This window comes from Eulemur rufifrons, chromosome 9, assembly GCF_041146395.1.
Source record: "Eulemur rufifrons isolate Redbay chromosome 9, OSU_ERuf_1, whole genome shotgun sequence".
NCBI classification, from domain to species: domain Eukaryota; kingdom Metazoa; phylum Chordata; class Mammalia; order Primates; family Lemuridae; genus Eulemur; species Eulemur rufifrons.
Genome location: NC_090991.1, coordinates 24,110,033 through 24,133,271, shown reverse-complemented (window position 1 = coordinate 24,133,271; position 23,239 = coordinate 24,110,033). Strand labels below are relative to the sequence as shown.

The following is a 23,239-nucleotide window of genomic DNA, read 5'->3' as shown; positions in this document are numbered from 1 at the left end:
TTTATGCCTTTGCAGCTGAGGACAAATATTTAATTGTATTCAACCATTTTATATATATATATATAATGCAAGAAAGAAAAAACAAAGAGCATTCAATTGTTTGCATGCTGTGTTTTCCTTTTATAGATTACATAAAAGTCCTCTGTGGTGGGGACAGTACACCTGAATAGTTTGAATGATGTAGAATATAATCAAGCCTTAGGCAGGCTGGTAGCAATTAACTAACAGTAGAGTTTGTACAGTGCATTACAGTTTATGCAAATTTTTATACTTCTCATTATATTTCTCAAACTGAAAAAAGAACAGCTCAGCTCCAAACTCAGTCTGTCAGTAACCACTCCCAGGGCCCCCAGCAGAGCATCACCTTTCAGCCAATTTCTGTGCCACGGGCGGAAGGAAAGTACTGCTAACCTTTACAAACTACCTCGGCCCATTAGGTATATACAAAATAGGACTGTTATAAAGATTAAATGAGCCACACAGGTGTTAAGCACTATTAATACTGGTCCCCGCCTACAAGGTCGAATCCCGTGATGGGCAATGTCAGTTGATGGCATAGCTGGGTGGAGCACTGGGAGCCAGGAGTAGATGAGGTCCCTGCCCCAGGGCTGGTGGGAGGACAGATACAAACCACCATAAAATGTGGGAGCCGTGGATTAGTAATGAGGGTGTGGGAACCTGGAAAATATACTTAATTTTGCTTGAGAGAGAGGACAAGTTACCGAAAGTGTCACCAAAAGAAATGAAACTTGAACCAAGACTTAAAGGAGGAAGAGACATTTGCCAACCCAGCGAGGGTTCTGCCCATCTCACAGAAACAGGCTGAAAGGCGATGCTTGGCCATGGCAACGGATTCCAGGAACAGGAAATAGGGCACAGGAAGGGTGGGGAGGTTGTGAAAGCCCCAATGTACCAACTGTGTGGTTGAGGAGGGGAACAGCCCAGGGTGGGCTCTGTGTGACATGCCAGGTATGTGACAACTTAAAAAAAATCACATCTTGCATAACAAATTGAATGTAACTCAATGGTTGATACAATAATTAAAGTACACAGCAAAGACTTAGATTCTTTACATTCTACAAGGAAACTCTGTCCTTTTTCTTAATACTATTGAGAAAATCAGCTAGAGATGAGCCATCCTCAAAGGGAAGTGTCATAACTAACTAACTAAAAAGCCTAGCCTAGGATTAAAAAGTAAAATCTATGGCACATCCAGCTTGGCACCTATAGTTCCAGCTACTTGGGTGGCTGAGGCAGGAGGATTGCTTGAGCCCAGGAGTTTGAGGACAGCCTGGGCAACATAGGAAGACCCCTTTCTCAAAACAAACAAACTACAGTGCATCTAGGCAATAGAATATTACTCAGCACTAAAACGAATTGAGCTATCAAGCCATGAAAAGACATGGAGGAAACTTTAATTTGTACTACTAAGTGAAAGAAGCCAATCTGAAAAGGCTGTATACTGTATGATTCAAATTATATGACATTCTGGAAAAGGCAAACTGTGGAGACGGTACAAAGATCAGTCAGGGGTTGGAGGGCAGGAGGGATGAATAGCACAGAGGATGTTTAGGGCAGTGAAAATAGTCTGTATGATGCTATAATATGTCGTTATACCTTTGTCCAAACCCATAGAATATACAACACCAAGAGTGAACCTTAATGTCAATTGTGGACTTTGGGCAATGATGGCACGTCAATGGAGGCTCAACAGCTGTAACAAATGTGCCAATGTGATGGGGGTGATGGGGGTGTTGGCGATGCAGACGCTGTGCACGTGTGGGGGAAGTGGGTACGTGGGATATTTCTGTACCTTCCACTCAATTTTGCTGTGAAATTAAAACTGCTCTAAAAAATAGAGTCTGGGAAAAAAACACAAAACTCAGCTTACCACTCTACCACTTATGACTGGGCAGAAAGCCCGAGCAGGAGATTTTATCGTCCTCCAGTTGGCAAAAGGTCTGTGTGCACATGCACATACGTGTGACAGTGACAGGGACTATGCAGGGAGGGCCAGACAAAAACACCCTTTCTGCTGTGAAATCTGGACATCAAACTAATATAGATGGTCCCTGACTTAACGATATTTGACTTAAGATTTTTTGACTTTATGATGGTGTGAAACCATTCTGTTTTTCACTTTTAGTGCAGTATTCAGTAAATTACATAGGATATTCAACACTTAATTGTAAAGTAGGCTTTGTGTTGGATGATTTTGCCCAACCGTAGGCTAAAGTAAGTGTTCTAAGCACATTGAAGGTAGGTGAGGCTAAGCCATGATGTTCTGTATGTTAGGTGTACTGAATGCATTTTTGACTTATAATATTTTCAACTTATGGATGTATTGGGACATCACCCCATCATAAGTGGAGGAGCATCCTTAATCCTTTTGTAGGAAACGGAAGGAAAATGAAAGTTGCTTTGATGATTTCAGTTTAATGTGTGTCCTAGTGTTTGAACACTATATGTTTCCACCTGGCCTTTGGGACTGAGGTTTCTCCTGACCCACTCACCCCTCCAAGTCTCCAGCTCTATGATGGGCCAATAAATTAGGTGCTTTATAAAAATCTGCCAAGCACAATCCCCTGTGCTTTTTGCATGGACAGAAATTGCTGGCATTGCCTGAATCCAACCTGGAAATTTCTCAAAGGGCAGAAAGGAGCCATCCCTTTGCTGGGAACATTCAGTTCTCCTTTGGTGACACCAGAGGGGCTGCTTTCAGAGCCTGGCACGGTGCAGGACACCCAGGAAGTATTAAAGAACAATTTGGATGAATGGATAGGATGACAGCCCACTACTGCTGTAAGCTCTGAGGAGCCCCCAGCAGCAGTGAGCTGATCTAGGACAAAAGAAGCCTCCTGCTTGGGCCTAGCTCAGGCAAAATGACAGCCCAGCCACACCCACGGAGGGAGACCCAAAGCTGTGACTAGAGAAGGCTCCTGCCAGCAGGGCCCACTGCAGTCCCCCAGCCTCAGCCATGGCCTTTCTCCCTCTGCCTCCCGCCCATTTTTCTTCTGAACAATGTTCTTTTTAAGAAAAAAGATTTGAAAAACTACTGCCAAAGAAACAGAGATTGGAGTGGGTGAGACTAAATACAAAAATCCAAGGAGATTTAGCAAAATGCAGTAGCCTGAAGGCCTAGGAAGGGCCTCTGAGAACAGAGAGGAAGGGTCAGATGGAAGAAAGGCAGATTTGGCAAAATCTAGTAACCAATCCAATATGAGGAGTGAAGAAAAAGGGTGAAACCAAGGAAGGTGGTGATGACAGCTACCGATGATTGAAAATTTACTAAGAGCCAGGCACTGTGCTACAGGCTTATGTATAGTGTCTCATTTAGTCCTTGCAAAAAAGCCTAAAACAGGTATCATTTCCACTTACCGATGAGGAAACTAAGGCTTCAGAGAATAAAGAAACCTGTCAAAGCTCCACAGGGACACAGTGTCAGAGGCTGACTGTGAACTCAGGTCTAACTCTAAGCTGTGCTGTACAAGCAGGAAATCAGGAGGAGAAGTAGGAGAGAGGGGAGAGTAGATACTTGACCCCCAAATGTGGACAAGTGGTTCTAGGGCTAGATCTATGGGCTTGACAGACATCATAAAAAGATTAAAGCCATGCAGCCCTGGATAATCATTAAGCAAAATAAACATGTGCTTAGGGCATCAAGGGAAGGGGACACCACAGAGCCCGGCCTCCACCCCCCACCCCTACCCCAGCTATCATGCCCTTAACTTTTTTACTGCTATACTCAACTTTAGTTGGAATTTTTTTTTATTGTCTTTATCTGCCATATTCAACTTTAATCTACAAAGGATTAAAAAGAGTCTTCTTCGGCATGGTGAGTGACTAAAGTTTAAAACTTTGGTTTGAAGATGTCCTCAGATATCACCTTTGTTTCTGTCTCAAGGCAAGAGAGTTTTGCTTCCCTTCAATGCAAACACAGTTGTCTGATCGGGCTAGTGTTTAACTCATCAGCTGTTGTGTAAGAGACCCTTTAAGCTCTTTATCTTAGGCAGTGGAAAGGTCTAGGATGTATTGTTATTGGGCTGTGCTTAGGGCATCACTTGGCCTTTATTCAGCCTTAAAGCCATGACGGAACATTTCCAGCACCCTGAAAATATCCTCATGCCTCTCCACCATCAACACCCTCACGTCTCCCTTGGCCTCTGTCCCCATGGTTTTGCCTTTGCTAGGACATCATGTGAATGCAATCACACTGTACGTAATCTTTTGTGTCTAGCTTCTCTTCCTTAACATAATGCTTTGGATTAACCCATGATTGTGCTTATATCAGTGGTTTGTTTCTTTCGATCAATAAGAAGTATTCCATTGCATGGATCTGCCATAATTGTTTATCCATTTACCAGTTGATGGACATACCTGTGTTTCCACTTTTTTTGTTTTTATGAAGAAAGCTGATATGAACTTTTGTAGAGAAGGCTTTGTGTGAACATACATTTTCATTTCTCTTAGCTAACAACCTAGGACTACGCTGTCGGGTTGCATGATAAGTATATGTTTCATTCTATAAGAAGCTGCCAAGCTGTTTTCCAAAGCGGTTGGATCATTGTGCATTCCCAGCAGCAATAAGTGAGATATCCAGTTGCTTTGCCTCTGTGTCAATACTTGGTATTGTCAAGTCTTTTTAATTCTGGTCATTTTAGTAGACGTGTGCTGGTGCTGAATTGTAATTTTAATTTGCACTTCCCTAACGACTGATAATGCTCAGTATCTCTTGTGTGTATTTGCCATCTGTATATATTCTTTGGTGATAAAATTTCCTAACCTGATATGTCTTTTGCAAATTATTTTTTCTAGTTTGTGGCTTGTTTTTTCCTTAACAGTGTCTTTGAAAGAACAGAAGTTTGGGGTTTTGTGGGTGAAATCCAATGTATCAGCTTTTTGTGATTTGTGGATGTCTTACCTAAGAAATGTTTGCCCGACTCAAGGTCACAAAGACTTTTTTCTTATTTTTCCTAGAGTTTTTACAGTGTTCACTTTTAGATTTAGATCTATGAATAACTCCAAGTTATTATTACTATTACTTGAATAGGGAAGTCCAATTTTTCAATCAGCTTTTGTTGAAAGGACTATTGAATTACACTGGCTTCTTTGTTGAAAACAGTTGACTGTAGAGGTGTGGGTCTGCTTCTGGGCTCCACTCTGTTTCGTTGTGTTATGTGTCTATTCATATATCAGTACCACAGTGTCTTGTTCATTGTATTCTATGGAATGTCTTGAGACAGAGTGTGAATTCTCCAACTTTTCCTTTTTTTTTTTTTTTTTTAAAGATTTGATTATTCTAGAGACTTTACATTTCTTTTACATTTTGTAGTCATCTTGCCAGTTTCAACAGAAAAGTCTTCTGGGATTTTGATAAGGATTGTATTGTTCTATATATGGGGATAATTGACATCTTTTTTTTTTTTTTTTTTTTTTTTTTTGAGACAGAGTCTCACTCTGTTGCCCAGGCTAGAGTGAGTGCCGTGGCGTCAGCCTAGCTCACAGCAACCTCAAACTCCTGGGCTCAAGCAATCCTCCTGTCTCAGCCTCCCGAGTAGCTGGGACTACAGGCATGCGCCACCATGCCCGGCTAATTTTTTCTATATATATTTTTAGCTGTCCATATAATTTCTTTCTATTTTTTAGTAGAGATGGGGTCTCGCTCTTGCTCAGGCTGGTCTCGAACTCCTGAGCTCAAACGATCCGCCCACCTCGGCCTCCCAGAGTGCTAGGATTACAGGCGTGAGCCACCGCGCCCGGCCGATAATTGACATCTTAATTTTGAATCATCTATATTCTCTTCCTTCCTTCCTTCCTTCCTTCCTTCTTTCCCTCCCTTCCTTCCTTCCTTTCTTTTCCTTTCCTTTCCTTTCTCTTTTTCTTCTTCATCAGTCTGGCTGAAGATTTGTCAATTTTAGTGATTTTTTTTCAAAGAACTAGTTTTTGGTTTTATTAATTTTCTGTATTTTTGGTTGCATTGATTTATGCTTTCACCTGTATTTTTTTTCTTCCTTCTGCTTACTTTGGGTTTAATTTGCTTTTCTTTTACTAGTCACTTAATGAGGAAGCTTAAATCATTTATGTGAGACTTTTCTTTTCTTCTAATTTAGCAGTATTTGTCAACACCAGCACTGCTCACATTTGGGGCTAGATAATTCTTTGTTGTGGTGGCTGTCCTATGTATGATAAGATGTCTAGCAGCATTCCTGGCCTGTAACCACTAGATATTAGTGACACCCCTCCCCAGTTGTGACAACCCAAAGTGTCTTCAGACAGTGCCAAATGTCTTGGGATTGGGAGGATTGTTCTTGGTTGAGAACCACTGCGATATTAGGCACTTAATACTATAAACTTCAGCTGTGTCCCACAAATGTTGACTTTTTTTTTCATTTAGCTAAACAGTATTTTTTAAGTTTCCTTTGTGATTTCCTCTTTGACCCATACATTATTACATTATTGTTTAAAAAATTTTATCTTATTGGTTTTTCTTTTTTAAAGAGACAGGGTTGGCTGGGCGCGGTGGCTCACGCCTGTAATCCTAGCACTCTGGGAGGCCGAGGCGAGAGGATCACTCAAGGCCAGGAGTTCGAGACCAGCCTGAGCAAGAGAGAGACCCCGTCTCTACTAAAAAATAGAAAGAAATTATCTAGCCAACTAAAATATATATAGAAAAAATTAGCCAGGCATGGTGGCCCATGCCTATAGTCCCAGCTACTCGAGAGGATGAGGCAGTTAAGCCCAGGAGTTTGAAGTTGCTATGAGATAGGCTGATGCTACAGCACTCACTCTAGCCCAAGCAACAGAGTGAGACTCTGTCTCAAAAAAAAAAAAAGAGAGACAGGGTCTTCCTATGTTGCCCAGGTTGGCCTCGAATTCCTGGGCTCAAGTGATCCTCTGGCCTCAGCCTCCGGAGTAGCTGGGACTACAGGTGTGCACCATCATGCCCTGCTGACCCATACATCATTTTGAAGTGTATTTTTTAGTTTCCAAATATTCAGGGATTTTCCAGAAATATTTCTTTTATTGATTTCTAATTTGATTCTTTTATGGTCAGAGAATATGCTTTGTATGGTTTCAATTTTTCAAAATTTATTGAAATTTTGTTGTGTTTTATGATCCTGTATATGGTCTATTTTGGGGAATGTGAAGTGTGCACTTGAGAATAATGTATATCCTGGTATTCTTGGGTGAAGTTGTCTATACATGTTAATTGGTTCAAATGAGTTGATAGTATTGTTCAAGTCTTTTATATTCTTACCTATTTTCTCTCTACCATCTTCATCAATTACTGAGAAGGGAATCTCCAACCATAATTGTGGATTTGTCTATTCCTCCTTTTGGGTCTGCTTTTTGCTTTATGTATTTTGAAACTGTTGCCAACACCTCACATTTAGGATCGTTATGCCTTCTTGATGAATTGATACTTTTGTCTTTATGTATCGTCTCTCTGCATCCTTGTATTGTTTCTTGTTTTAAAATCTACTTTGTCTCATAGTAATATAACTATTCCAGCTTTCTTTTGGTTAGTGTTTGCATGGTATATATTTTTCCATATTTTAACTTTTAACCATCTATGTCTTTATATTAATGCTTAACATGGATTTCTTGTAGAGAGCAGTTGGTTCTTGCTTTTGTTATCCAATATGACAATACCTGTCTTTTAATTAGGTGTTTAGAAACCATTTACCTTTTTTTTTTTGAGACAGAATCTCGCTCTGTTGCCCAGGCTAGAGTGAGTGCTGTGGCATCAGCCTAGCTCACAGCAACCTCAAACTCCTAGGCTCAAGTGATCCTACTGCCTCGGCCTCCCAAGTAGCTGGGACTACAGGCATGCACCACCATGCCTGGCTAATTTTTTCTATATATATTTTTAGTTGGCCAGATAATTTCTTTCTATTTTTAGTAGAGACGGGGTCTCGCTCTTGCTCAGGTTGGTCTCGAACTCCTGACCTTGAGCGATCCACCCGCCTCGGCCTCCCAGAGTGCTAGGATTACAGGCATGAGCCACCGCGCCTGGCCTAGAAACCATTTACATTTATTATAATTACTGATATAGATGAGTTTGTCTATCACCTTGCTATTTCTTTTTATTTATCCCCTTTGCTTATTCTTTTTTCCTCTTTTCCTGTCTTCTTTGGGCTTCAGTATCTTCTGACCCCATTTTACTTTCATTGTTGTTATTATTTTCATATATTTAATTCTACATGTGCTACAAACCCCACAATGTACTGTTATGTTTGCTTTAAACAATTATCATTTAAAGAGTTTGAAAAATGGAAAAAATGTTTTTTCTAATTTGCCTGTATGTTTATAGTTTCTGGTGCTCTTTTGTGTAGATCCAAATTTCCATCATTTTTCTTTTGCCTGAACGACTTTATTTAACATTTCTTGTAGTGTGGATCTGCTAGTGAAGAATTCTCATAGCTTTTGTTTGTCTAAAAAGTCTTTATTTTGTCCTCATTTTTAAGGGATGGGGAAGTAAAGTTGGGGTCTCAGTTCCTCTCCCCTGCTCCTCGCTGAGCAGAGTTCCTGTAGGTCTCTGCCTGGTGGGAGGTAGAGGTGAGTTAAGAAGTTTGTGAGAAGCCCAGGACTCCACTCCCACTCCACTTGGAACCTTTAGTGGCTTCTTGGAGAATCTGGTTGGGCAGTTCCAACTCCTTTGATCTCTGTGTGTCCTAGAGAATATAAGGGGGGAAATCTATGTGGATTTGCAAATGGGAGAGAGTGTGAGAAAAAGAAAAATGTGGAGTTGTGGGTGGGAGGGTGTGTTCAGGAAACAATGGTGACCTCTATTATCTATGTTCTCCCAACAGTTCTGGGACTGTGGAGAATGCAATCATTTAAGTTCTTCCTAAGTCTAACCGTAGATCACACTGTCATTGTCTAGAGTTGGAGGATGGATATAATTTCACAACTGTGATATAACATGCAGAGAATTGGAAACCAATTAGTTTGCTCCACCCCACGGGAACCTCAGGCCTCCTTCATTTGACTACCACCAGCAGCCTCACTTTAACATATGAACTATTCTCTCTTAGATGGCAGAGGGGAGACGAGGCAAGCAGGTGAGAACGTGGCAGCAGTCCCCTAAAGAGCCCATAGTAACTACTTACCTCTCCCATGCTCTGAGGAGGGATCGAGATGTTAGAGCGTCAGAAAGAAGCTGAGATCTAGCAGGGCTCAATCCTATCAATCCTCGGCCTGATAAAGGCAACACGTGGCACATGTGGGGGAGATTAGATTGATCTGCCCGCTCCATCATGGCAAGGGGGGAAGGCACAAGGCAGTGGATCGCGCCCTAGTTAGTAATTCTAAAGCTCCCGAAGCACAGTTCAACTTTCACCAGGCTAATTTGGGAACTCCACCCTCCCGGGGCCGTCTGAAAGTGCTCTGTGATGGTGGAATTTGGAGCCCCAGTGGGGGCAGGTCCTGCTTTCCCGAAGGAGACGCTCAAGCCCATCCAATCGCCCTCGAGCTCTTGACGCTCTTTCCCACCACCTGGTGATGTCCGAGGTGCCAGCCAACGCCCGGACCTGCTCTTCCTAGCCGGACTGGACAGCTGCCCTGCAAGGTGGATGTGAGCTGGGCTGGAATCCAGCTCCAGGGCGCGCTGCAGCAGGGCCAGTCTCGACCTGGAGCGCCCTCTGGCGGTGCTGGACGCCGGCCTGCGACTCCGCTCGCGTCTCCAGACATGGGCATTAGCCCGGAACCCCGCTCGGCTCGGCTCGGCTCGGCTCGAGAGCGCTGGACAGCGCCTGCCAGGCCATAAAGGGTCCAGAGAGAGCCAGGGTGCCGCCAAGGGCGGCTGCATAAGTGTGGACATCTAGTTGCTCGGCCTGGAGTCATATCCATCTTTCTATTCTGTGCGGAGGCACAAGGCTCCTAAAAAAACATGACTGTGTATACCTAAAGACTGTGGTGGCATTCAAGGCCAAGGATAGCCCATCTGTCCAGACTCAACTGCCCGGGACCCCTGCCTTGGGCCAGAGGTCACTCTTCTGCTTCCTGGTCAATCTACTGTAGGTCTGGGACTAGGGTGAGGCGAGAGAGGAGCCTAGAGCGCAAAATTTAAGGAGCACTCACTCTCAGGGTACTGCAAGTGCAGGCCAGCACCGGCTTGACCCTGAGAGTGAGTCTCCTCCCTGCCTCCTTCCCCGTCTTGCCTTCACTCTAAACTTAGACCCCCAGAGAGCAGAAACCAAGTCTTTTATTCCCCAGGGACCTTCAGGTCCCCAGACCACTTCAGGTTCACAGCTGGTGTTCAACAGACATTTGTCAGTGACCAAGCCGCTTTCTTTCCTCTGCGAAAAATGGCCTAGGCTGTCAGCCGGAAGTGGTGGTGCGCGCCTGCAGGCTCAGCTGCTCGGGAGCCTGAGGCAGAGGCTTGAACCCAGGAGGTCGAGGCTGCGGTGCGCGATGATCGCGCCTGTGAATAGCCACTGCACGCCAGCCTGGGTGACACAGCAAGACCCCGTCTCTTAAAAAAAAAAAAAAAAGTCTAGTCTGGGAAGGACAGGTTTCTGTGTGCCACGTGATCCAGCCGAGTCTGGAGTTGCCATTTAACAGAGGTAAGCAGATGAGATGTGCACGCAAGATTCAGAAAGCCCTAGCTGGAAAGTGACGGACGTGTAGTTCCACAAATTCTTTTTACACGAGGGGCAACGGACATGGAGAGTGGCGATAAGCTGCCCTAAGTCACACAGTCGCGTAAGAGCAGGGACAAGGCTACATAACAAGTTCCACGACAAGACCAAGTCAGGGAAAACCTAGGACGCAGCTGATGCTCATCGAGTGTATCGATGCTCCATTTACGAGGCCTGGGATCGTGAGCAGGCTCAATCAATTGCTTTAGCCTGCCAGTAAGTGCTGAGCGCTGATTGGTCCTGATTTAGGAAGCGGAAATAGGGCGTGCACGAGGGGCCCGCGGCGAGAGGGGCGCGCAGCTGAGTGGGAGCAAGTCGAGTGAGAGACGATGGCTTCGCTCAATTGTAGCACGGTGGTTTGCGTAATCTGCTTGGAGAAACCCAAATACCGCTGCCCGGGCTGCCGCGTGCCCTAGTGAGTGGGGAGGCTGGGGGAGCACGAATATCTGGCCGGGGCGGGGGCTGGAGGGGTACGGGAGGGTTCACGCAGCCTTCGGGGCTGACGCGGTCTGTGGTCTCTATTACAGCTGCTCAGTGACCTGCTTCCGGAAGCACAAAGGTAAGCCCCCGGCTTCCCCGCCTCAGCTCTTAGTCCCCTTCTAGCCAGAGACAGCCCCCACGCCCCGCCACCATCTCTGGACCCTTCAGGCTGCGCCTTCTCCGGGCTTTCCCGCGCCTGACCAGTCTGAGTCCCTCGGCTCTCCCGGCCTTTCCTGCCGCTCGTTCTGTGGGAGCCTGCTTCCTTTCTTTAGGCTTGGTCCCTGGTGTCCCAGACCTCTCCCTGTGTGCGCGACTTTTGCCTGTAAATGCCTCTCTGGATTTTGAACAGACCTTCCTTTTCTTTTGCGTGCCCCACTTTTCTTTAAAAATAGTCGACTGGGGGCCGGGCGCAGTGGCTCACGCCTGTAATCCTAGCACTCTGGGAGGCCGAGGTGGGTGGATCGCTCGAAGTCAGGAGTTTGAGACCAGCCTGAGCAAGAGGGAGACTCCCGTCTCTACTAAAAATAGAAAGAAATTATGTGGGCAACTAAAAATATATATAGAAAAATTAGCCGGGCATGGTGGCTCATGCCTGTAGTCCCAGCTACTCGGGAGGCTGAGGCAGGAGGATCGCTTAAGCCCAGGAATTTGAGGTTGCTGTGAGCTAGGTTGACGCCACGGCACTCTAGCCCGGGCAACAATGCGAGACTCTGTATTTAAAAAAAAAAAAAATAGTGACTGGTCCTGGCGCGGTGACTCACGCCTGTAATCTCAGCATTTTGGGACGCTGAGGCCGGAGGATTGCTTGAGGCCAAGAGTTCGAGACCAGCCTGAGCAATCTAGACAGACTCTACAAAAAATAGAAAAATTAGCCAGGCATGGTGGTGGGCGCCTGTAGTCCCTGTTACTCGGGAGCTGAGGCAGGAGGATCACTTGAGCCCAGGAGTTTGAGGTTGCTGTGAGCTATGATTGGGCCACGGCTCTATTGCCCTGGCTAGAGTGCAAAGACCCTGTTTCAAAAAGAAAAAAAAAAAAAAAAGTCTACTGTTTTCCCCACGAAAGTCTACCTCAATTGTTAATTCCTCTTCTGGCATAGCCCCTCATTATTTGGCAGAAACTGCACTGGTTAAGGTTAACAAGAACACTTTCTCTCTTAAATACTTTCTTGTTAACAACAGTGAGGTAGCTCTTTATAATGAGAGTTGATGTATTAAGAGAAAAAATTAGCAAGTTCCGTATAAGAAGTGATGTTTACAAATGTATGTACATCCACAAATACATGGTTACATATGCACTTTCAAATCTTGAAGTACTGTATCTTTAAGTTGTATAATTATGAAACGTGCCTGTAGAAAATTCAGTTACCCCTCTCTGCTTTTTTATATTGGGATGATTTTCTATTTTTAACATTAATTGCATATGTTTTCTGAAGGTAAAATACATTTCTGCATTTAATTTTTTAGAAAGTCCAAGTCTTAGTAAAATTCATTAGACAATTCCATCCAGTACAATTTATGATTAAAAGTTTGATGGAGAATCTTTCAGATTATTTCCATTTTTCTACCAATATGTAGAACTATTTTTTTTTTTTTTTTAGCTCTGAGAATCTCAGCAATGAGATTATACTCAACAACGTCCTTATTTGATTTTACAGTGTATGTTGGGCACTTTTTAAAAACCAGTGTATAATACAGTTCTAGCTCATTGACTTAAAGAACTATATTTCATTATACGGTTGATATGACCATTATTTATATTACCAGCCTCCCTTTGCTGGATCTTTCTAATTTTTATTTTTAATCGATACGTAATGTACATATTTGTGGATTACAGTGTGATATTTTAATATGCATATATAATGCGTAATGATCAAATTAAGGTAACTAGAATATCCATCACCTGAAACAATTATTTCTAGATATCATTTTTGAATGTTGGGAGCATTCAAAATCCTCTCTTCTAGATATTTGAAAGTATAAATTGTTGTTAACTATAGTTACTCTACAGTGCTATATAGAACATTAGAACTTATTCTTATCTAGCTGTAATTTTGTATGTTAACCTCTCCCTCTCCCCTCCATCCTTCCCAGCCTCTAGCTACCACTGTTCTATTCTCTACTCTTGTAAGATCAACTTATTTAGCTTCTACATATGAGTGAGAACATTTTTCTCTGAGTAGTTTATTTCACCAAACATAACATCCTCCAGGTTTATCCACGTTGCTGCAAATGACAGGATTTCATTCTTTTTCATGGCTGAATAGTGTTCCATGGTGGATATATACATTTTATTTATCCATTCATCTCTGGATGGACACTTAGGTTGATTCTGTATCTTGGCTATTGTGAATAGTGCTGTAGGTTTCTCTTCAATAATACTGATCTCCTTTCCTTTGAATATTTACCCAGTAGTGGGATTGCTGGATTATATGGTAGTTCTATTTTTAGTTTTTTGAGGAACTTCAATACTATTTTCCATAGTGGCTGTACTAATTTACATTCCCATCCAAAGTGTATAAGAATTCCCTTTGTCTTCATCCTTGCCAGCATTTTTTTTTTTTTTGTCCTGTTGATAACAGCCATTCTAACTAGGGTGAAATGATATCGTATTGTGGTTTTAATTTGCATTTTCCTGATGATCATTGATGTTGAGCATTTTTTCATATACCTTTTGGCATTTGGATGTCTTCTTTTGAGAATTGTCTCTTCAGATCATTTGCCCATTTTTAAATTGGATTTTTTTGGCTGTTGATTTGAGATCCTTGTGTATTCTTGGTAGTAATCCCTTGTCAGATGAATTTGTTTGCATGTATTTTCTCCCATTTTGTAGGTTGTCTCTTCAGTGTTGATTGTTTCCTTTGCTGTGCAGAAGCTTTTTTTTTTAGTTTGATAAAATCCTATTTTTGCTGTGGTTGCCTGTGCTTCAGAGATTTTATTCATAAAATTTTTGCCCAGACCAATGTAAAGTGTTTCCCCTGTGTATTCTTCTAGTAGTTTCATAGTTTCAGGTCTTACATTTATATCTTTAATCCATTTTGAGTTGATTTTTACATATGGGGAGAGATAGGGGTCTAGTTTGCTTCTTCTGCATGTGGATATCCTGTTTTCCCAACACCATTTATTGAAGAGTCTGTCCTTTCCTCAATATATGCTTTTGCACCTCTGTTGAAAATCAGTTGGTTATAAATATGTGGACTTATTTTTGGTTCTCTAGTCTGTTTTACTGGTCTATGTGTCTATTTTTATGCCAGGACTGTGTTGTTTTTATGGCTACTATAGCTTTGTAGTATACTTTGAGGGCAAGTAGTGTGAAGTCTCTGGCTTTATTCTCTTTGCTTAGGATTGCACTGGCTATTCAGGATCTTTTGTGATTCCATGTGAGTTTTAGGATTGCTTTTTCTATTTCTGTGAAGAATGTCACTGGTGTATTTTGATAGGGATTGCATTGAATCTGTAGGTGGCTTTGGGTAGTGTGGTCATTTTAATATTTATTCTTAGGGTGGGTATTTTAGTTGTTTTGCTTTTGTTGCTGCTATAGGCAGTGTTACAGGGGTATTTAATAAAGAATTATTTTTATCAGGAATTTCTAATAGCCACACCTGTTGGATACTTCATTTGTCATCTTTCTTGATTCCTATGAATGTCTATTGTGCTTAACTTTCCCTCTTGATATTCTTTCTGTTGATTGGGGAGACACTGCTGTCTGGGATGCTGTCCTCCCTTTCTCCTGTCCAAGTACTAACCAGACCCAACTTTCGGCTTCTGAGGTCAGACAAGATTGGGGGTGTCAGGGTGGTATGATCAGAGACTATCTTCCCTTTCTGAATGTTGTTTCTCAGAGTCTTTTGATGGATTCTCTCCCTTTGCCTGTCTACTAAAACTTGTTCTTGGGATGCTGTCCTTGACCTTGTTCCTGGGTGATCTCTTTCACATCTTTTTAACTCTTTTTTTTTTTTTGCTGACACCCAAATCTGTAGCTCCAACATCTTTTTGAGCCCCTAGAAACAAACGTTTCTGTTTTATGGTGAGGTACAACAAGCCCTGAAAATCCACCTCTCCTTCAGTCCCTTCTGCTATATTCTTTAGTTGTATAGCACAGCCTTAGAATTCGAATTCTGCCTCTGCCACTTACTAGTTGTGGACCTTGGATGAGTTTCTTTATTACTAGCAAACTTAATCTTTTCTGCTTTCACCTGTAAGTGGAAATAAAAGTCTCCATGTCATGGGGGCTTTGGAAGGGTTTATTGAGATTCTGTATATATCACTGTGTACCTGGCACAGTTCTTGGCACTTAGTAAGTGGTCAGTCACTGGCAACTGTCGTAACCATCCCCTACCTGATTTTTCTTTTTCACAGTGTATGGTCAAGTCTACATTATAAATATTTCTCTAGTCTGGCCTCTTCTCTCTGTCCTTGGAACCCTTTCCCCTGACTATATGCTGTATTGACCCTTAGAAGTTCGTCTTTGGTTGTTTTGCCTCTAGTTTCATCGCCTCTAATCTCTGGTTTACAGCAGTAAGGTTCACACCCCGCGCCGGCCCCCCCCCCCACCTTGTTCCTAATATCTGTGGGGCATTTTCAAAAGAAACCTTATAGGTCAAGATAGGAGAGAAGTGGAGCTGCTTTGCTGGAAGCAGGATTGGAAGTCTGGGGTTCTGAGTACTTCCCTTTTACCCTGCAGGGTTCCTCCAGCAACCACTAGAGCAATCGTGAACTCATTACCCTGTGTCCCTGCTGCTGCCAGGGTGATTTTTCTGGAAAAGCACATTTGAGCAATTCACTCCCTTGTTGAAAACTGTATGGCTGTCAAGCATGGAGGACGGTGTTCTTAACCTGGGTATTGCTGTTCCTAGGGAGACAAATTGTCACAATGTGTTTGTTCTTAGAGTAACTGAGGAGAGATTGGCTGTACAGGCACACCTTGGAAATACTGTGGGACCACTGCAATAAAGCGAATATTGCAATAAAACTAGTCACATGAATTTTTTGTTTTCCCAGTGCATATAAAAGTTATTTTTACACTACACTGTAGCCTATTAAGTATGCAGTAGGATTATGTCCTAAAAAAAAAAAAAGTACTTATATAAAAAATGCCATCATCTGAGCCTTCAGCAAGTTGTAATCTTTTTGCTGGCAGAGGGTCTTGCCTGATGGCTGACCTTTGATGGCCGCTGACTGATCAGGGTGGTGGTGCTGAAAGTTGGGTGGCTGTGGCAATTTCTTTTTTTTTTTTTGAGACAGAGTCTCGCTTTGTTGCCTGGGCTAGAGTGAGTGCCGTGGCGTCAGCCTAGCTCACAGCAACCTCAAACTCCTGGGCTTAAGCGATCCTACCGCCTCAGCCTCCCGAGTAGCTGGGACTACAGGCATGTGCCACCATGCCCGGCTAATTTTTTTTTTTTTCTATATATATTTTAGTTGGCCAGATAATTTCTTTCTATTTTTAGTAGAGACGGGGTCTCGCTCTTGCTCAGGCTGGTCTCGAACTCCTGACCTTGAGCGATCCACTCCCCTCGGCCTCCCAGAGTGCTAGGATTACAGGCATGAGCCACCGCGCCCGGCCGGCAATTTCTTAAAACACGACAACAGTGAAGTTTGTGGCATCAATTGACTCTTTCTTTTATGAAAGATTTCTCTGTAGTATGTAATGCTGTTTGGTAGCATTGTACCCACAGTAGAACTACTTTTAAAATTGGAGTAAATCCTCTCAAACCATGCTGCTGCTTTATCAACTAAGTTTATGTATTAGTAATATTCTAAATCCTTTGTTTTCATTTCAATAATGTTCACAGCATCTTCACCAGAAGTAGATTCCATCTCAAGAAACCACTTTTTGCCTGGGCATGGTGGCTCATGCCTGTAATCCTAGCACTTTGGGAGGCCAAGGCTAGGAGTTAGAGACCAGCCTGGTCAATAACGAGATCCTGTCTCCACAAAAAATAAAAAATTAGGCAGGTGTGGTGGTACGTACCCGTAGTCCCAGCTGACTCACTCGGGAGGCTGAGGCAGGAGGATTGCTTTAGCCCAGGAGTTGGAGGCTGCAGTGAGCTATGGTGATGCCACTGCACTCTAGCCCTGACAACAGAGTGAGACCCTGTCTCAAAAAAAAAAAGAAAAGAAAAAAAACCCTCCTAATTCTAGTTCTCTTACTGTTTCCACCACATCTGCAGTTACTGAAGTCTTCAACCCCTCAAAGTCATCCTTGAGGGCTGGAATCTCCTTCTTTCAAATGATTGTTAATGTTGATATTTTGGCCTCCTCTCATGAATCATGATTGTTCTTTATGGCCTCTGGAATGGCGAATCCTTTGCAGAAGGTTTTCGATTTGCTTTGTCCAGATCCATCAGAGGAATCACTATGTATGGCAGCTACAGTCTTATGAAATGTATTTCTTAAATAATAACACTTAAAAGTCAAAAATGACTTTTTTTCTTCTTATTTTAAAGAGATGGGGTCTTGCTCTGTTGCCCAGGCTGGAGTACAGTGGCATGATCATAACTCCTGGGCTCAAGCAATCTTTACACTTTATCCTTCCAAGTAGCTGGGATTACAGGTGAGCTCCACCACACCCAACTACCTTTTAAAAATTTTTTGTAAAGATGGGGTCTTGATGTGTTGCTCAGGCTGGTCTTGAACTCTTGGCCTCAAGTGATCCTCCCACCTTGGCCTCCAATGTGCTGGGATTATAGGCATGAACCACGGTAGCCAGCCTGAAATTACTCCCTGATCCATGGGCTGCAGAATATGTTGTTAGTAGGCATGAAAACAATGTTAATCTTGTACATCTCTATCAGAGGTCTTGGGGGACTAGGTGCATTGTCAGTAAGCAGTAATATTTTGAAAGGAATCTTTTTTTCTCAGCAGTAGATATCAACAGTGGGCTCAAAATATTCAGTAAATCATGCTGTAATATAAACAGATGTGCTGTCATCCAGACTTTGTTGTTCAATTTATAGAGCACAGGGTAGATACGGCATAATTGTTAAGGGCCCTAGGATTGTAGGAATGGTAAATGAGCATTGGCTTCAACTTAAAGTCACCAGGTACATTAGCATCTAACAAGAGAGGCAGCCTATCCTTTGAATCTTTGAAGGCAGACATTGATTTCTCCTTTCTAGCTATGAAAGTCCTGGATGGCATCTTCTTGTAGTAGAGGGCTGTTTTCTCAACATTGAAAATTTCCTTAGTGTAGGCACTTCATCAATGATTTTAGCTAGATCTTCTGGATAACTTGATGCAGCTTCTACATCAGCACTTGCTGTTTCACCTTGCACTTCTATGTTATGTTAAGATGCCTTCTCTCCTTAAACCTCATGAACCAGCCTCTGATAGCTTCCAACTTTTCTTCAGTAGTTTCCTCACCTGTCTCAGCCTTCATACAATTGAAGAGAGGGCCATCCTCTGGATTAGGCTTTGGCTTAAGGGAACGTTGTATCTGGTTTGATCTTCTATCCAGACCACTAAAACTTTCTCCATTTCAGTAATAAGGCTGTTTTGTTTTCTTATCTTTCATGTGTTTATTGGAGTAGCACTTTTAATTTCCTTCAAGAACTTTACCTTTGCATTTGCAACTTGGTTAACTAGCTTAGGAGCCCTAGCTTTTGGCCTATCTCAGCTTTCGACAGGTCTTCCTCACCAAGTGTAACCATTTCTAGCTTTTGATCTAAAAAGAGAGACGTATGACTCTTCCTTTCACTTGGAACACTTAGAGGCCATTGTAGAGTTACTAATTGGCCTAATTTCAATATTGTTTTGTCTCAGGTAATAGGGAGGCTTCAGGACAGGGAGAGAGATGGGAAAACAGCTAGTCAGTGAAGCAGTCAGAACACAATACATTTGTTAAATTCACCATCTTATATCGGTGCTCTAATTACGATGGTAACATCAAAGGTCACTGATCACACATCACCATAACAGATAAAATAATAATGAAAAATTTTGAAATACTGTGAGATTTACCAAAATGTGATACAAAGTGAGCTCATGCTATTGGAAAAATGGTGCTGATAGACTTCCTCGATGCAGTGTTGCCACAAACCTTCAATTTGTAAAAAACGCAGTGTCTGTGAGGTGTGAACTGGTAATTGGTGCTAGGGCTCAAATACTACATTCTACAGTGTGTGAGACAATCTCATACCACTGCAGACTTTCCTGTCCTAAATACCAGTAGTGCCTTTGCTGAGAGCCACTGGTCCTGCATTTGCATTCTTCTGCTTTGCATTACTCTTGTGCCCCAGGCCTGCCCTACGCATCAACTGGTAGTTGGTCACCACCATCTCCTTGAACCTGACCTTATTCTTTCAAACATTGGGTCCAGGCATAGACCTTGCCCTTTGCCAGGAATACATTTCTTTCCATCCAGCAAAGCCTCCTCCCCCTGTAAGAGTCGTCTTGGGTTTGTCTCTCTGCCCTGTAAAGTAGACTTAGACCTGACCCTTCTTACCTTATCCATATCTTTAGCGGTCATCCATAAGCCTAAAGCCCTCTAAGGTAGTGGTGGTGACTTTCATTTGTGCACAGCCAAGAGTCACTTAACAACAGGGATATGTTCTGAGAAATGCATTGTTAGGAGATTTTGTCCTGCAGACATCATAGTATGCTTATACAAACCTAGATGGTATAGTGTACAACATCCCTAGGCTATATGGTGTAGCCTACTGCTCATAGGCTACAGACTGTACTAAGTACTGTAGGCAGTTGGAACACAATAGTATTTGTATATATAAACACAGAAGGTGCAGTAAAAGTACAGTGTTATAACTTCGTGTGACCACGTCATATATGCTGTCCATCATTGACTGAAACATCATTATTCAGCACATGACTGTATTCCCAGTGGCATATAGTACATGCAAATTTGGTATCTGAAACTGCTGAGAATATCATTTGATGCTCGTTGAAGTCAGTGTGCCACTTAATCATGGTGAGAGTCCTGTGAGATTAGGCAGGGCAAAAAGGATGGGGACAGGCCCTTGGGGTACATGAACCTTACCTCCTCAGCCCTTCTGCCAATGTCAGGCCGCTCCTGGTTTTCCTCATAGGGCCCCCTGCTTTGATCTCTCACTTCCTCCATACCCATCCCCACCCCACCTATATCCCTTACCTCCAACATAGGCTTCCCTAGATACTGGCTTGGTGGGGAGGTGTGGCCTTGTGGCTGAGATGCAGGTGATGGGGGCCTGAGATTGGTGTCTTTTTCAGAGCAGTGCAACCCTGAAACTCGTCCTGTCAAGAGAAAAATAAGATCAGCTGTTCCTGCAAAAACTGTTAAGCCTGTGGAAAACAAAGGTGGGTTGGTCAACTTCAATAAAGCTTGAAGGGGTTTCAAATAGAATAAGTCAAAATGAGGGAAAAGGGGAGACTGGGCTGGGCAGGGCATCCAGAACGATGGCTTCACTGGGGCACAACAGTTTCCCGAGCCTTGATGGCCAGGAGGGGGGCTGGCGTCATCACAGGTGAGGTAGGGGGCAGCCCGAGAACATTGTTCAGAAGAAAAATGGGCAGGAGGCAGAGGGAGAAAGGCCATGGCTGAGGCTGGGGGACTGCAGTGGGCCCTGCTGGCAGGAGCCTACTCTAGTCACAGCTTTGGGTCTCCCTCCGTGGGTGTGGGTGTGGCTGGGCTGTCATTTTGCCTGAGCTAGGCCCAAGCAGGCTTCTTCTGTCCTAGATCAGCGGTCCCTAACCTTTTTGGCACCTGGGAGTGGTTTCATGGAAGACAATTTTTCCATGAATGATGGGGGGGCTTTGGGGGGTGGCAGAGCTTATGCAGTGATGTGAGCAATGGGGAGTGGCTGTAAATACAGATGAAGTTTTGCTGGCTTGCCTGCTACTCACCTCCTGCTGTTTGGCCTGGTTTCTAAGTTTCACGGAAGACAATTTTTCCATGGATGGTGGGGGGCAGGGGTGCGCTCAGGTGGTGATGTGCAGCCTGGTTTGTAACAGGCTGCAGACTGGTGCCAGACCTCCACCTGGGGGTTCGGAACCACAGTCCTAGATCACCTTACTGCTGCTGGGGGCTCCTCAGAGCTTATGGCAGTAGTGGGCTGTCATCCCATCCATCCATCCATCCATCCATCCAAATGTTCTTTAATACTTCCTGGGTGTCCTGTACCATGCCAGGCTCTAAAAGCAGCCCCTCTGGTGCCACCAAAGGGGAATTTAACATGCACAGCAAAGGGGTGGCCTGTTTCTGTCTTTTGAGAAACTTCCAAGTTGGATTTGGGCAATGCCAGCAGTTTCCGTCCAGATGGAAAGGGGATTCTGTTTGGAAGGTTTGTACAGAGCACCTAGTTTATTGACCCATGGCAGGGCTGGAGCCATGGTGAGGGGAGGAGGGGTAATAAGAATCACAAAACCAGCTCCAAGCCCATAGACCACAGGGAGACATAAACTATGTGAACACTGGAGGGGTGTATTTGTTAAAATTTCCAATTCTTCTTTCACTTATCTTCCTTTTCCTAAAAGAGGGTCACAAACTCGAGAAGAGAGAGGATTTTGGTTTGTCTATACCTGCTTGTATACTCCTACCACTGTCACATGTGTGACATACTTTTTTTTTTTTTTTGTCTATTCGTGTAGTTGTTAAAATCTGTTGCCCGGGCCTCGTTTTTAGTCATAAGCAGTTGATTGTGTTATGTATTCCTTAGATGATGATTCCTCTGTGGCTGATTTTCTCAATAGTGATGAGGAAGCGGACAGAGTTTCTTTGCAGAATTTAAAGAATTTAGGTAAGTCTGTGCTGCGATTGTTCATTTCTTTGTTAACCACTGACACCTTTACTGTGTTGTTTGGAATGTGGTTTTTAAAAAGTTATTAAATCCTTTCTTCAGTGTGGCATGCAAGACCCTTCCTTTCAACCACGTGATGCTGTAAACACACATGGTTTTTCATACCTCCCAACCTGCCATTCCCTCTGCCTGGAATCCTACTGGTCTCGCAGGCTGGCAAAATTCTGTTCCTCCTTTAATGCTTGGTTCAAGGTTTCTTTTCTCAGCTAAGCTTTTCTTGGCATTTTGTCTCTCAACCAGAATTAGGTATTTTTTGGCTTCCCATATGCCTTGAACTAATAGTAAAATACCACTCACATTTTATGGTAATTTGTCTCACATACCAATTTGGCAGGGACCTGGATTCTCACATCCTCAGTGCTCAGTTTACAGTCCAGCCACTAATGCGCACTGGTAATCATATCGTTTGATTTTCTTTAGGGAGAAATGGGTGTTGAGAATGCCCAGCATTTTTTGTGGTACTGCTTATTCAGTCCTTACAATAGTTCTGATATATATGTATATAATTCATGGGCTAATGTAGTTCCTAAAGGTGTGCGTTATTTTCATTCTTCCCACTTCACAGAATCAGGTGAAAGGTTATGCTTTGTACCTACTCCCATGGTAATGATTAGTTAGACTGGGGTTGGACCTGAGCTGGTAATAGGTGTGAAAAATTTTATAGACTAAAGTGCCATACAGGTGTTAGTTCACTCCTGGTCCCGTTGCATGCTGGATCGCATGCTTAAACATTGTTCAGAGTATTTGCTATAACTGTCCTCACCAAGAACCTTCATGCCTATAAAGAAAGAAAATACACCAGCAACAAAGATACGAACAGGAATCTGTTACTGCATTTAACTTAAATCCTTTGATATGCCGATCTTACCTTGTTTATATGTGAAGCATTGGGGTTAATTTGTGAGTTTAAAGGTTAAGGGGATGCAGCCTCTTCATAGTTTTATGTTTGAAACTTCGCTTGCAGCCATCTATCTCCACATGTTCTCACTTGAACTGAGATTGGCTTTTTTTTCTTAATTTTTAAGAGGAATCTGTGCCATTAAGAAGCTTATTGCTCAATCCACATCTCAGACAGTTGATGGTCAGCCTTGATCAGGGGGACGACAAAGCCAAGCTCATGAGAGCCTACATGCAAGAACCCTTGTTTGTGGAGTTTGCAGACTGCTGTTTAGGAATTGTCGAACCATCCCAGAATGAGGATTCTTAAGATGGACTATTGTGCTGCTTGCTCAAGCCTGAGCTTGACGCCCAGAGCTTGCCCACTCCTTCTCCCAGGAGACCAGCTGGTGTGGGGGCCCTAAGCAAGAGAGGTGATTTCCAAGATGCAGACTGG

General features: G+C 43.2%; 1 protein-coding gene across 2 annotated transcripts; it reads left to right on the top strand.

Annotated features, from left to right (window-relative positions):
• The first annotated feature begins 10,917 nt into the window (after nt 1-10,917).
• Nucleotides 10,918-23,120, top strand: ZNHIT3 (zinc finger HIT-type containing 3). Of its 2 annotated transcripts, XM_069482321.1 has the most exons (5): nt 10,918-11,058; nt 11,171-11,202; nt 20,321-20,407; nt 21,766-21,846; nt 22,932-23,120. In XM_069482321.1, the coding sequence occupies exons 1-5, from the start codon at nt 10,973-10,975 to the stop codon at nt 23,111-23,113; spliced, it is 468 nt and encodes a 155-aa protein (XP_069338422.1). In that variant the 5' UTR covers nt 10,918-10,972; the 3' UTR covers nt 23,114-23,120. The 2 variants fall into 2 exon arrangements, with proteins under 2 accessions (XP_069338422.1, XP_069338423.1); XM_069482322.1 differs by lacking the exons at nt 20,321-20,407; nt 21,766-21,846.
• The last annotated feature ends 119 nt before the right edge of the window (nt 23,121-23,239 follow it).